Source organism: Onychostoma macrolepis, chromosome 04 (genome assembly GCF_012432095.1).
Source record: "Onychostoma macrolepis isolate SWU-2019 chromosome 04, ASM1243209v1, whole genome shotgun sequence".
NCBI lineage: Eukaryota > Metazoa > Chordata > Actinopteri > Cypriniformes > Cyprinidae > Onychostoma > Onychostoma macrolepis.
In genome coordinates, this window is record NC_081158.1 from 33,208,494 (window position 1) to 33,225,096 (window position 16,603).

Below are 16,603 nucleotides of genomic sequence, written 5' to 3' on the forward strand. Positions count from 1 at the left end.
GCCTTTGAAATACCTTGGAAAATCTCTCCTCTGCCCATTCTCCTGCGTTTTATGAATAGTTTAATGATTTTAACAGCGGTAGATGAGGGTGGATCTACGTCAGGCTCTGTTATTAATATAGCAGCTAAATGCCACACTGCTGTTTCGGTGAAATAAACCCCAGACCAGAAGGCTGGCAGGTTTTGGAAAACCTTGAGGCTTTGCCTGTGCTGTGTTGACTTTTCAAAGAAGTGTTTCTCTCGGGAAGTCATCTGAAAATGTGTTTTGTCCTAGTGGAAGTTAGTGCCTACTGAAGGTGTTTTGTTCAGACCACAGATACACCTGTCCTGAAGCTCAATCTCAACTAAAATGACTTGCCTATTCAACTTTACTGATGTTTGTCTTATTTTCTGATTATTGTTGTTGTAGTTGTTGTTGTAAAAAAAAAAAAAAAAAACAGTTTTTAAAGGAATAGTTCATCCAAAAATTAAAACTTGCTGAAAATGTACCAAGATGTAGATGAGTTTATTTCTTCATCAGATTTGGAGAAATGTAGCATTACATCTCTCGCTCACCAATGGATCCTCTGCAGTAAATGGGTGCCGTCAGAATGAGAGTCCAAACAGCTGATAAAAACATCACAATCATCCACAAGTAATCCACACCACTCCAGACCATCAGTTAACATCTTGAGAAGACAAAAATGCCTTAATGATGGATTTGTTTCAGCTTTCGAAGTTCAACCCTTTGCTTTTGGCTAAAATACGAGTCCATACTTCCTCTGGTGAAAAATCCATCTACTGTTGTCTCTCACATATTTTTTAGAGCTGTTTTGGACTGTTTTGGCTTGTAAACGGTGATGAATCTGTGCAGGTTTCTCTCCTGATTCAGACAAGACCACTTTTTCACTGAAGAAAGCAATATTATGAGTAGAGGACTCGTATTTTAGACCCAAGCAACAATTTGAAGTTAAAAACATCTTAATAATGGATTTTTCTTTTCTTACAAACACGCAGCTTTTGGCTGTTAATGGCTGGACTGGAGTGTGGTGTAGATTACCTGTGGATTATTGTGATGTTTTTATCAGCTGTTTGGACTCTCATTCTGATGGCACCCATTCACTCCATTGCTGAGCAAGTGATGGAATGCTACATTTCTCCAAATCTGATGAAGAAACAAACTCATCTACATCTTGGATGACCTTGCAGAGGGTAAGTAAATTTTCAGCAAATTGTCGTGTTTGGGTGAACTATTCCTTTAAGCTGCAAATCACACCGTGAAATCTGATTCATTTCTGAGAATCAGTTCATTAAATTTTGTTAAATAACTTAAAGGATTTGTTTTTGCATTTCATATGTAGTTCCTGTTTCATAATGTCACTCTGACATTCTAAATGTATAATAAATCTATATTTTTTAAATAAAAGTTCATATAATGCTTCAGCGTAGAACCTTGTAGCTTTATTGCCGAACCAAACTAAAAGAACAGATGGTTTGTGAATCATCCCTAGAAACGGCATTGTGTTTTAGGCCTCTTAAGAACCAGAAAAGCCTTTTTGACTAGCAAGCGGTCAAACTAATGAATGAATGCATGATGGCAATGTCATGAATGACAGTCATTGGTTTCCTAAAGCTGCAGCTGAGGACACGGCTTGACCCTCGGCCAGAGAGCCTTTACATAACATTATGTAACCCGGCCGAGATTCCTCTGATTGACACTGAGTTAACGACAGAACCATTTCCAGCCTCTCAAAATATCATTCTGCTGTGTGACAGACAGAAAGAAAACTAGCAGAAAAGTACAGTGCTTGTGTCATGATAGCCATATTCATGTACCATTGTACGTATTTACTGTGCAAAGAAGGAAGACATATTTTATGACTTCAGAATTAAAAAATTAATTGGTTTACCTGAAGTAAGTTCCCTGTCTCTGTACAATGAAAAACTGAAAAAGAACTAATGGCACATTTCATGTAATTTTACAGTAAAATACTGTTAAATTAGATTTGGAAGTGAAAAGGAATGTCATCTTATAATTTCTTTTTTTTTTTCTTTTTTTTTTTTCTAATCACTTATATACAGTGATTATATATATATATAATATACTTATAATCACTTATATCTCAGCATATCTAACAGACATTTCTTGCTGGATGAAGGACCATCACCTTCAACTCAACCTAGCTAAGACAGAACTGCTTGTAGTTTCAGCAAACCCATCACTTCATCACAATTTCACCTTCCAGTTAGGCTCATCAACCATAACTCCTTCAAAAACAGCCAGAAACCTTGGAGTTATGATTGACTGATAAGCTGAATTTCTCAGACCACATTGCTAAAACTGCCCGGTCCTGCAGATTTGCTTTATTTAACATCAAGAAGATCAGACCCTTTCTCTCGGAACATGCAACACAACTCCTTGTTCAAGCTTTTGTTCTGTCCAGACTGGACTATTGCACTGCTCTCTTGGCAGGTCTTCCAGCCAATTCCATCAAACCTCTACAATTAATCCAAAATGCCACTGCAAGATTAATCTTTAATGAGCCTCTGTTCATCAGTTTGCACTGGCTACCAATAGCTGCTCACATAAAATTCAAGGCATTAATGTTTGCCTACAAAACCACCTCTGGCTCTGCACCCCTTTACCTAAATTCAGTACTTCAGACTTATGTGCCCTCTAGAAGCTTGGGATCTGCAAGTAAAAGACACATTATTGTGCCATCCCAAAGAGGCACAAAATCACTTTCACACACTTTTTCATTAACTGTTCCCATCTGATGGAATGACCTGCCCAACTCAATCCCAGCAGCTGAGTCCTTACCCATCTTCAAGAAACGGCTAAAAACTCATCTCTTCCATCTTTATTTGACCCTCTAACTCTAGCACTCTCTATTCTAATTCTGTTTTATCTATCTGTGTTTTTTATTACAAAAAACACACACACTTGACCCTCTATCAATTGCATATTTATTCTCTAACTGCTTGCTTTTCTTGAAAAACTAACACTAGCTTTCTTTTTTCTATATTCTATCTACTTGTTTTCTTAAAAAAATGTAAAAATAAATAAAAAGCCACTTGCTATGTGTACTGCGTTAGGCTAACCGAGACTTTTTATAGTACTTGCGTGTTGTTGCTCTTTTATTGGTTTTGATTGCTTCTAATGTCCTCATTTGTAAGACGCGTTGGATAAATGTTAATGTAAATGTAAATATACATTATATAAGTTTTGGTTACAACTTATGTTGTTAAATTCATGTTTACTGCATTATTTTACTGTCATGTGTTTAATGTTTTGTATTTGTGTGTATAATGTGCACTTTAATATATTAGTGTTTTCCTCAGCTTGTGAAAAAGCTACTTTTGAATGATGACATGACTTTCTTTTTGTTTTTGGGGTTGTCTGTTATATAAAGGTACAAAACAGATTTTAGTATGTCAATAGTTCAACATATTTTTATAATATATTAAAATATCATTATGATATTATTTAATATAATATCATTATGATATTATTTAATATAATATCATTAAATTGATGTTATTGTTATTGTTGTTATTATTGTTGTTATTATTATTGTTGTGGGACTCTAAAATATGTTTTTATTTTATTTTATTTTTTATTTAGTACTATATTTAATTAAAAGAGCACGGTGCAAATGGCTTTATGGGTATTTTTATCACTTAAGATTTTATCTAGGTGCGTCAAATATATTAAAATTTATAAAGATATTAAAAATGAAGATATTAAAAATGTCAATAAATAGCTCTAAAATAAATAAATAAAAGATAAAATAAAACACATTTTTAATATCATTTAATATCATTATTATATTATTATTATAATAACAATAATAATAATAATACATATTATTATTATTATTATTGTTGTACATTATGGGACATATTATATTGTTTATTTTATTGTTTTTATATATATACGTATATGTATATGTATACAGGTGCTGGTCATATAATTAGTATATTTTGATATATACACCTGTATGTATATGTGATTTAAAAATAATCATAGCTAGATCTAAGATAACCCAAAATAAAATAAATATATTAAATATAAAAATATTTAATAATAAATCAATATTGAATACAAAAATAATAATTTATATACATTTATAATTATTTTAAATAAATGTTTTTTTTTTAAGATTATGTAAATTTTGTTAGATGAATAGTTCAATACGTAAAACCTAAAATGTCTGTACCATATTTTGACGGTAAATTTCTGCTACAATTTTATAATTTTATTTTTTTTGCCGTAAATCTTGCATGTATATTTTTTCATAGTGCAGATTACACACGTATCAAATGTGAACTGTTGTTTTTGTCTTTTCCATGACTGTTTCCCTCAACTTTGGAGAATATATTGAAAGTTATTAAGATGTTCTCCGGCTGTACATACTCCTGTAGTCCTGTCATGTCCGTGGCGTTTCCCTGCGCTGCCAGAGAGCTGGCAGGTCTGAGGGTGGCCTGAGTGAAAGCAAGTACCCTGATTTACAGCCTGTCCCGCTGTATACAATAAACCCAGACAGAATGCCATTTGTTTGGCTTCCTCTCCCTTCAAACCAAAGGAAAATATTCTGCATTTTATTTTTAAAAGTCCAGTTTCCCAGGCTCGAGTCCTGAGGCTATTTCGGCGGGGTTGAAAGGGCGTCCCCAGCATCTCGTCCTCGGGTGTTTCTCGGACAGGGTGCTCTTCAGTTGCGGGCGACACATTTTTACGTGCGACTCTCGAGCCAACGAGGCCTGTTTTCCGCCCTGCGGGAACCTCCTACTGTCTGTTAATTAGAGTGTGTAAAGTTTACAGCCTTTGAGAAGCTGTTAAGCGGCGAAGAGTGGCGAGTAAAGGCAGCCTGACTGTGAAATTGAATTATGAGCGTGTGTCACTGAACAAAATGGAAAGTGTGCGATAGGGAGGAGGGAGGAGAGAGAGAGAGAGAGAGAGAAGGAGGAATCCCTGGAGCCCTGATACTTCCCCTCTCTCTCTCTCTCTCTCCCTCTCTCTCTCTCTCTCTCTCTCTCTCTCTCTCTCTCTCTCTCTCTCTCTCTCTCTCTCTCTGTGCTGTGTTTTTAGTGAGCGAGGTAGAGCGTGTAGCCTCACTAGATGCTGAATAGTGAATGGTGAATGGAATATGTGCTGCGCTGCTGTGTGTGTGTGACTCTAACATCCCGTCTGTCTGTCCACAGATGCTCCCACAGCAAGAATGGGACCACAAAAGAGGCGCCCGAGGATCTCAGGTCAGTGTCTGGATGATTGAAAAAGAGCTGATGAATGTCTGAGAGTGAATCTGAAAGGACCTTTCTGGGTCATATTTCATCCTAAAAAAAAAAAAAGTTTTCTTACAAAAAAAAAAATGAAGCCTGATTTAGATTTACGAAGGTCTTTGCATTGTGACATTATTTCATGACATGTGACATTATTTTACAAACAATTACGCATATTACTACCAAAATTCACAGAAAGCCTCTTACTAAAATAAAATAAAATAAATAAATTGTGTATTCATCATGGTAATATTTGTCAAACTGCTTTTTAGTTATGCTTATTGAAGTTTAATAATAATAATAATAACTGTGTATTATCTCGTTAAGAATAACGAGAATCTGATGAAGAATCATTAAAAATAATGCACTAAAAATTGGTGGTGAAATAATTTTAGTATAGTTCACAAATAATTACAAGGAAATGTAAAGCAACGCATTGAATTAATCGCGAACTTTTGAAGTAGTAATCTTTGTAAGTAGTTTGTAAGTAGTTTGTAAGTAGTAAGCTCCAGTAATCTTTGTTTTTATTCAACTTCAAAAATAATTTACAATGTAAGAATAAAAAAACATTCAGATGAAAGTAGATTTTCAGCATTGCATTACTGAAAATTTGTGGTTCATTTGTGCTTAATTGTGAAGAAAATAATGTCACACTCTAGCAAGTTTTAATCGTCCGGAATTGTTCTTTATGCTAAATATAATTTCTAATCTTATTCTTTTGATTTTGGGGTGAAGTGGGGCCTGTGAGTTGTTTGTTTTGTTGCTAGATCTCTGATTAATAATTATGTCTACAATGTAAATGAGTCTGTGAGCTGGTGACCTGTGTGTGACCCTGTGCTTGTAACCGGGATGTGAGGTCTTTCAAACATCCTAGTGACATAATCTCTCTTGGCCTGCTCTGCTGCTCCTTTGAACTCTGGAAATGCAAAATATTAATATGCTTGTGTAATTTAAGGACGTGCATCAGAAACATTCTTTCATGCTAAAAAGTGTTTTCCCACCAAAATGATGTCACTTCCTGGAGGATGATGTCGGTAAAGAACTGCCAGGATAAAAGGTCGGGCTATTGTAAAGTATTACGAATCTGTATTTTGCATCTTGTGTGTGAATAAGTAATGTTACTATTCTTTAATTTAAGGTGCACTAAGCAACTTTTGAAAAACACTTTTGACCGCAGTGTCGGACCATGTCCCAAAACACACTTGCAGCCAATCAGCAGTAAGGGAGCATGTCTTGTAATGATAGCGAGAGGAGAGCGCTCAATTTGAGTGTACAGGACGGATATTAGCAGATCGACTATAGATAGAGAGAACAGGAAGATAAAAAAAGAGGAAAATATCGGAGGAACAAAACATTAAATATAGAAGGGTTACGATCAGGCAAGAGGTAGGACCTGCGTAAATATCAGAGCAGCTTTCCAGCGGTGGAGAGAGAGAACTCAAGGAGCGGGAAGGGCTCGAATCGAACGCCGAGGTTGCATTGTTTCTTCTTGATAGGTGAGTAACGTTGATTTTGCATTGTTTCACACAACTTATCCGTCCGTGTTGGCTTTTGTTTGAATATGCTTGTGAGTCATCTTCGCTTGTTTTCGCGATTGTCGTTATGCCAGGGTTGTGTACGAACGTGTGGGGTGGAGATATCAAAATAGGGGCGAGGTCCTGTTGGGGTATGGGCATGTTTGTTTTGGTGCTTTCAAATAACAACATCATTGGACAAAAATCACTTAGTGCACCTTTAATTTAAAAAATAAATAAACAATAATACAAGAAAAGAAAAGAAAATAACTACCAAGAAGAAAAATGGTATTGAAATTTGGGGGGGAAAACTACGAATTGATTAAAATTTTTTTTTTTTTAGGAAAACACGTTTTACAATATAGATTTATATATATATAATATTTTATGATCCAGAATGACAGAAGGAATGATTAATTTGGATGTGTACACATATATGTGACCCTGGACGACAAAACTAGTCATAAGTGTAAATTTTTTTCGAAATTGAGATTTATACATGAATAAATAAGCTTTCCATTGATGTATGGTTTGTTAGGATATGACAATATTTGGCTGAGATACAACTATTTGAATCTGAGGGTGCAAAAAATCAAAATATTGAGAAAAACGTCTTTAAAGTTGTCCAAATATGTTCTTAGCAATGCATATTAATAAGCAAAAATTAAGTTTTGATACATTTACGGTAAGAAATGTACAAAATATCTTCATGGAACATGATCTTTACTTAATATCCTAATGTTTTTTGGCATAAAAGAAAAATCAACAATTTTGACCCATACAGTGTATTTTTGGCTATTGCTACAAATAAACCCCAGCGACTTAAGACTGGTTTTGTGGTCCAGGGTCACATATGCTAATGTGGTTGCATATAAATATATATAAATAATATATAAAGGGTGGATCTATGGTAAAGTACTATAAATCTGTATTTGGTCTCTTGTGAATATTTTTTTTTTAAATCCCTTTGGGGTTAACGACTGAATATTACTATGTTCTATAAATAATAATAATAATAACAATAATGTACCCAGGTGAAAATGATATTAGAAACAAGAAAAATTTATTGATTATGAGTTAAAAGAATATTTTAAGAAGATGTAGTAGTAATAATAATAATATAGTGTGCCTGGATGAAAAATTATATTGAAAATATATACATATAATGGATGATTTATTACTCAGTAGATTATGATAGCGTGACATGACCCAGAATGACAGAAGGAATGATAATTTTGTGTGTGAGTTTACTATTTTTTTATTCAGGAACTCCCCAGCGTGTGTGTGTGTGTGTGGATATGCTAATGTGTTTGCACTTTTGATCTAGTTCTCCTCACGGCTGGGTGAGAGCAGGGAGTAGCGGTGACGTCTGTAGTGACGTGTTTCTGTTCTCGCTGCCCGTGCGTTTGTCCCTCGGTGCTTCATTCATTCCCAGCAGTCTAACCTCCACCTATTTCTGCCTTTGCCTGCGACAGAGAGGAAGCTCTCGAGTCCTTTTCTTTCCGTCAGGTCGCTCTGCGCCGTGGCATCGCGGCATGGCAGAAGGACGGCGCTTCCATCCGTAGCGCTAGCAGCGTTTGCACGAGGGGATTTGTGTGAAAATCCGCTGAGGTGAAACTAGACCGCCAGAGAGCAGTTAAGACTATTGCGACGCTGACAGAGACATAAGTTAAAGCGTAATACACGGCTGAACATGACCTTAGAAATCTGCTGTCAGTCAGAGAGTCTCACAATAGAGCTGTCAGAGTGTGCCGGGCCAGTGAGGGCGCCTCCCATAATGCACTGGGCCTTGGGAAAAGCGCAAGGCCGTGAGCTGATAGCACGAACAATGCACAGGAGGAAAGAACGCTGTGTGTGTGGAATCGCCGTTCTTAGTGAGCGTCTTGTATGTGTGTGTGTGTGTGTGTGTGTGTGTGTGTGTTTATGTATGCAATTGCTAATGCAAATGCAGTGTTCGGTCCTGTTGGACAGGCAGCAGTAACAATAGGTGAAGATATCAAGCTACAAACAGAGGTTTAGCTAAGTCACTACTTCATTTATGCATTCTCCATCGACAGTCATTCAGGGTGATTATAGTTAACTAAAACGGAAACTAAAACTAAAACCGAAAAAAAACGTAACTAAAAACAAACTAACACATTATTTGAAATGAACTTTAACTGAAATAAAATAAATAACCTTTTAATATATAAAAATAGCATTTCTTGTTTTAATTTAATTTAAAAAAATTTATAAAAAAAAATATATATATATATATATATGTATATGTATGTGTATGTGTGTGTGTGTGTGTGTGTGTGTGCGTATATATGTATATATATAGAGAGAGAGAGAGAGATTTTTAATTTTTTTTTTTATTTAAAATGACAAAAACACAAAATTACTTAAACTTTAACTAAAATTATAATGAAAACGGAAAAATTAAAACTCATTCAAAATATTAATAAAAACTATAATAGTATCTCGATGATAATAAAACAACACTGTGGTCAATCAAAAATAACATTGTATTCAGACTTTATGTATTTTTTGTATTCCAAAAATGTTTGCAAAGACACACATGTTGGAATTATTTCATAATGTTAATAAAATAATTTACATTATATTCTATTCTATTCTTGTATTTATGTGTAGTAGGCTCCTAAAAGCCGAAAACTCTATAAAACTGTATAAAACATCTAAATAGTAATATTAAGAATGTAGATTATATTCACATGAACATAAAAATAACAGAATACAGTCTAATTTTTATTTATTTATATAATTAATATTAGTGTGTATATAGTGTGTATATATATATATATATATATATATATATATATAATAAAATTGAATATATATATATATATATATATATATATATATTCAATTTTATTATATTCTAACCTAGATTATTAATATTTTATTTATATTATTAGATGTTTTATGGGGCTTCTGAAAGCATGAAACTGACTAACTTTAATTAACACACTTAGTACAGTTTTCTTCAAACTGTTTTCTGCTGTGACAGTACTCGACCTTAAAGTGAAAACTTTTGTTTGTTAATATCTGCTATAGCATCTCATGGCAATTCTGTCAATGCAATATGTGCACATTTTGTTGCACAATGATCAAGCTTGCATAATTAGATGTGTCTGCATTTCAGGATAATGAATAGTGGGAGGTGTGTGTGTGTGTGTGTGTGTTCAGTGTCTAAGCCTTCTTATCAGAAGGATATCCTCCCGCTGTGGATCGATGCTGCTCTTTCTGCTTCACAGCCATATTTAGACACACATGATGCACAGACATTATTTGTGTGTGTGTTTGAGAGCTAACAGAGCTCGCTCTCTTTTCTAATTACCCAGTTGTTTTATCATTAGTCAATTAGGGGACTTGGTTTTCTCTGGATCGTATTTGCTGCATTGAAGACTGATTATCACTTCAAAGTTCTCGTTCACCCACCAGCTTTCAAAGTGCAGCCGATGGTGTGCATGATTTCTGCCTGCTTTCCTCTCATTGATCTGTGGAAAGCAGCCATCTCCAGGATCCCGAGGCTGATAAAGGTGTGCAGTAGTGCAAACACTGCTGACGGCTGAACCTGTGACCCTTGACGTGATGGAGAGCCAGTGTGTGCACCTCAGGAGACCCGTCTCTTCCTCGCACCCTTCCCAGGGTGCACTGCGTCTCCCATGTGGCTGTATTGTTGGTGTTTGTGTTCAATTACTGTCACTCTCATTAGCAGCCTCCACGTCACTGCTCTTTTACATAAACCTTTCTAGCTAAAGAAAGTTCACATTATATTTTGCCCCAAATAAAATCAAGGAAATGTAATGTAATATGTATTATATTATATAGTACATTTTAACCACAAAATTCATATCTGTATTGGATGTAAACATTTTACTTTAATTTAATTTAATTTAAAATAGAGAATTAGTAAAGTTTATTATTCTTTTCTTATTAGATTCCCAATTACTGTATAGTAAATTATTACTGCAATGATTTGCTTAATAATGATAAAAGAGAGTTAACGCATTAATTAAAGAGTTCAAAATTTTACCATAATGTATAAATACTTTCAATAATACTTTTGATTTTGGGGTGAAGTGGGGCCTGTGAGTTGTTTGTTTTGTTGCTAGATCTCTGATTAATAATTATGTCTACAATGTAAATGAGTCTGTGAGCTGGTGACCTGTGTGTGACCCTGTGCTTGTAACCGGGATGTGAGGTCTTTCAAACATCCTAGTGACATAATCTCTCTTGGCCTGCTCTGCTGCTCCTTTGAACTCTGGAAATGCAAAATATTAATATGCTTGTGTAATTTAAGGACGTGCATCAGAAACATTCTTTCATGCTAAAAAGTGTTTTCCCACCAAAATGATGTCACTTCCTGGAGGATGATGTCGGTAAAGAACTGCCAGGATAAAAGGTCGGGCTATTGTAAAGTATTACGAATCTGTATTTTGCATCTTGTGTGTGAATAAGTAATGTTACTATTCTTTAATTTAAGGTGCACTAAGCAACTTTTGAAAAACACTTTTGACCGCAGTGTCGGACCATGTCCCAAAACACACTTGCAGCCAATCAGCAGTAAGGGAGCATGTCTTGTAATGATAGCGAGAGGAGAGCGCTCAATTTGAGTGTACAGGACGGATATTAGCAGATCGACTATAGATAGAGAGAACAGGAAGATAAAAAAAGAGGAAAATATCGGAGGAACAAAACATTAAATATAGAAGGGTTACGATCAGGCAAGAGGTAGGACCTGCGTAAATATCAGAGCAGCTTTCCAGCGGTGGAGAGAGAGAACTCAAGGAGCGGGAAGGGCTCGAATCGAACGCCGAGGTTGCATTGTTTCTTCTTGATAGGTGAGTAACGTTGATTTTGCATTGTTTCACACAACTTATCCGTCCGTGTTGGCTTTTGTTTGAATATGCTTGTGAGTCATCTTCGCTTGTTTTCGCGATTGTCGTTATGCCAGGGTTGTGTACGAACGTGTGGGGTGGAGATATCAAAATAGGGGCGAGGTCCTGTTGGGGTATGGGCATGTTTGTTTTGGTGCTTTCAAATAACAACATCATTGGACAAAAATCACTTAGTGCACCTTTAATTTAAAAATAAATAAACAATAATACAAGAAAAGAAAAGAAAATAACTACCAAGAAGAAAAATGGTATTGAAATTTGGGGAAAACTACGAATTGATTAAAATTTTTTTTTAGGAAAACACGTTTTACAATATAGATTTATATATATATATATATATATATATATATATATATATATATATATATATATATATATATATATATATATATATATATATATATATATATATATATATATATATATATATATATATATATATATATATATATATATATATATATATATATATATATATATATATATATATATATATATATATATATATATATATATATATATATATATATATATATATATATATATATATATATATATATATATATATATATATATATTTTAAAATAATAAATTACTGTATATTATAAACATATAAAACACAAAATGGTCATTTAACATTTAAATGGTACCATAATGTATAAATACTATAATAATAATAATAATAATAACAATAATGTACCCAGGTGAAAATGATATTAGAAACAAGAAAAATTTATTGATTATGAGTTAAAAGAATATTTTAAGAAGATGTAGTAGTAATAATAATAATATAGTGTGCCTGGATGAAAAATTATATTGAAAATATATACATATAATGGATGATTTATTACTCAGTAGATTATGATAGCGTGACATGACCCAGAATGACAGAAGGAATGATAATTTTGTGTGTGAGTTTACTATTTTTTTATTCAGGAACTCCCCAGCGTGTGTGTGTGTGTGTGGATATGCTAATGTGTTTGCACTTTTGATCTAGTTCTCCTCACGGCTGGGTGAGAGCAGGGAGTAGCGGTGACGTCTGTAGTGACGTGTTTCTGTTCTCGCTGCCCGTGCGTTTGTCCCTCGGTGCTTCATTCATTCCCAGCAGTCTAACCTCCACCTATTTCTGCCTTTGCCTGCGACAGAGAGGAAGCTCTCGAGTCCTTTTCTTTCCGTCAGGTCGCTCTGCGCCGTGGCATCGCGGCATGGCAGAAGGACGGCGCTTCCATCCGTAGCGCTAGCAGCGTTTGCACGAGGGGATTTGTGTGAAAATCCGCTGAGGTGAAACTAGACCGCCAGAGAGCAGTTAAGACTATTGCGACGCTGACAGAGACATAAGTTAAAGCGTAATACACGGCTGAACATGACCTTAGAAATCTGCTGTCAGTCAGAGAGTCTCACAATAGAGCTGTCAGAGTGTGCCGGGCCAGTGAGGGCGCCTCCATAATGCACTGGGCCTTGGGAAAAGCGCAAGGCCGTGAGCTGATAGCACGAACAATGCACAGGAGGAAAGAACGCTGTGTGTGTGGAATCGCCGTTCTTAGTGAGCGTCTTGTATGTGTGTGTGTGTGTGTGTGTGTGTGTGTGTGTGTGTTTATGTATGCAATTGCTAATGCAAATGCAGTGTTCGGTCCTGTTGGACAGGCAGCAGTAACAATAGGTGAAGATATCAAGCTACAAACAGAGGTTTAGCTAAGTCACTACTTCATTTATGCATTCTCCATCGACAGTCATTCAGGGTGATTATAGTTAACTAAAACGGAAACTAAAACTAAAACCGAAAAAAAACGTAACTAAAAAACAAACTAACACATTATTTGAAATGAACTTTAACTGAAATAAAATAAATAACCTTTTTAATATATAAAAAATAGCATTTCTTGTTTTAATTTAATTTAAAAAAAAATTTATAAAAAAAAAAATATATATATATATATATATGTATATGTATGTGTATGTGTGTGTGTGTGTGTGTGTGTGTGTGTGTGCGTATATATGTATATATATAGAGAGAGAGAGAGAGATTTTTAATTTTTTTTTTTATTTAAAATGACAAAAACACAAAATTACTTAAACTTTAACTAAAATTATAATGAAAACGGAAAAATTAAAACTCATTCAAAATATTAATAAAAACTATAATAGTATCTCGATGATAATAAAACAACACTGTGGTCAATCAAAAATAACATTGTATTCAGACTTTATGTATTTTTTGTATTCCAAAAATGTTTGCAAAGACACACATGTTGGAATTATTTCATAATGTTAATAAAATAATTTACATTATATTCTATTCTATTCTTGTATTTATGTGTAGTAGGCTCCTAAAAGCCGAAAACTCTATAAAACTGTATAAAACATCTAAATAGTAATATTAAGAATGTAGATTATATTCACATGAACATAAAAATAACAGAATACAGTCTAATTTTTATTTATTTATATAATTAATATTAGTGTGTATATAGTGTGTATATATATATATATATATATATATATATAATAAAATTGAATATATATATATATATATATATATATATATATTCAATTTTATTATATTCTAACCTAGATTATTAATATTTTATTTATATTATTAGATGTTTTATGGGGCTTCTGAAAGCATGAAACTGACTAACTTTAATTAACACACTTAGTACAGTTTTCTTCAAACTGTTTTCTGCTGTGACAGTACTCGACCTTAAAGTGAAAACTTTTGTTTGTTAATATCTGCTATAGCATCTCATGGCAATTCTGTCAATGCAATATGTGCACATTTTGTTGCACAATGATCAAGCTTGCATAATTAGATGTGTCTGCATTTCAGGATAATGAATAGTGGGAGGTGTGTGTGTGTGTGTGTTCAGTGTCTAAGCCTTCTTATCAGAAGGATATCCTCCCGCTGTGGATCGATGCTGCTCTTTCTGCTTCACAGCCATATTTAGACACACATGATGCACAGACATTATTTGTGTGTGTGTTTGAGAGCTAACAGAGCTCGCTCTCTTTTCTAATTACCCAGTTGTTTTATCATTAGTCAATTAGGGGACTTGGTTTTCTCTGGATCGTATTTGCTGCATTGAAGACTGATTATCACTTCAAAGTTCTCGTTCACCCACCAGCTTTCAAAGTGCAGCCGATGGTGTGCATGATTTCTGCCTGCTTTCCTCTCATTGATCTGTGGAAAGCAGCCATCTCCAGGATCCCGAGGCTGATAAAGGTGTGCAGTAGTGCAAACACTGCTGACGGCTGAACCTGTGACCCTTGACGTGATGGAGAGCCAGTGTGTGCACCTCAGGAGACCCGTCTCTTCCTCGCACCCTTCCCAGGGTGCACTGCGTCTCCCATGTGGCTGTATTGTTGGTGTTTGTGTTCAATTACTGTCACTCTCATTAGCAGCCTCCACGTCACTGCTCTTTTACATAAACCTTTCTAGCTAAAGAAAGTTCACATTATATTTTGCCCCAAATAAAATCAAGGAAATGTAATGTAATATGTATTATATTATATAGTACATTTTAACCACAAAATTCATATCTGTATTGGATGTAAACATTTTACTTTAATTTAATTTAATTTAAAATAGAGAATTAGTAAAGTTTATTATTCTTTTTCTTATTAGATTCCCAATTACTGTATAGTAAATTATTACTGCAATGATTTGCTTAATAATGATAAAAGAGAGTTAACGCATTAATTAAAGAGTTCAAAAATTTTACCATAATGTATAAATACTTTCAATAATACATTTGATTATTTTGTGCATTACAGTAATATATTAATTTTAATTTGTGTAATATTCAGAAATAGAAAAACAGGTATATATCAAATTTAAATATATTAATCATTTATATTTTGCATGGAATTATATATTATATTATATTATATTATATTATATATTATATTATATTATATTATATTATATTATATTATATTATATTATATTATATTATATTATATTATATTTAAAAATCCTATAAATGGTGTGTGTGTGTGTGTGTGTGTATAGATAGATAGATATTTTTTGGGGGGTGGGGTGAAAAGAAATAAGAATATTTTTTTAATATATATTTTAAAATAATAAATTACTGTATATTATAAACATATAAAACACAAAATGGTCATTTAACATTTAAATGGTACCATAATGTATAAATACTATAATAATAATAATAATATATACAATTATTTTGCATGATTATTATTGTTTTATATTGGGGTGAAATATGATCAGTACAGGTTTTTAGTGTTTTTAGCTTTTTAGTTTGCGTCCCATTGGTAGCTGTCACATTACATCACTGGTCATTTGCATAAACAAACTTTTGTCAGTTTTATCACATCCAGTGCTGGACCCGTTCATCATCAGTAGTGACTGCTGGAAATCTCTAACTCTCTTTGAAACTAGATGACGGTTACTTTGTGTGCTGCAAATTTACTGTCAGCTTGAACGGCCCTTCAGAGAAACTATCAAGTGTCTCTGTGTCATAAAAAAAACTGTGAAGGAGTGGAAAGGCATTTTTGTTGACCAATTTAGTCCAAACAACTATTTATTGTGTGGGCCCTGAGGTAACGCTCTTTGCCCGGTTGTCACTTAGCAACAGGCTATTTTCAATATAAATGCTTCCTGTGGCGTGTGGAGCACCTACAGTATCTGAAAGCAGCGGCGCAAGCGTGAGCTGTGGACTTCACACACTCACACACTCACACACACACACACACACACACACACACTCACCACTCCAGCAGCCAGACAGACTGATCTGTGAGTGACCCTGGCATCATGAGGAAGAGGCGTGCCACCGCCGGGCCGTTCTGCCCGTATCACAGCCAGCAGGTGGGAGATACACCGTTTTCTTTTCATTGTTGCTAATATTCATCTGTGCACGAGACTAAATTGAATGCACTTTACTGAAATGTTTTTTCTGGA

General features: G+C 34.2%; 1 protein-coding gene across 5 annotated transcripts in view; it reads left to right on the top strand.

Annotated features, from left to right (window-relative positions):
* Window positions 1-16,603, top strand: part of pde3a (phosphodiesterase 3A, cGMP-inhibited) — a 97,507-nt gene that overhangs the window by 44,332 nt on the left and 36,572 nt on the right. For 3 of the 5 annotated variants that reach the window (XM_058772064.1, XM_058772066.1, XM_058772065.1), the window contains exon 2: window positions 5,181-5,231. In XM_058772064.1, the coding sequence (XP_058628047.1) occupies window positions 5,181-5,231 (51 nt within the window). Of the gene's footprint in view, window positions 1-5,180; window positions 5,232-15,746; window positions 16,511-16,603 lie in introns of those variants that run through there. The other 2 variants (XM_058772067.1, XM_058772068.1) reach the window with 1 other exon arrangement.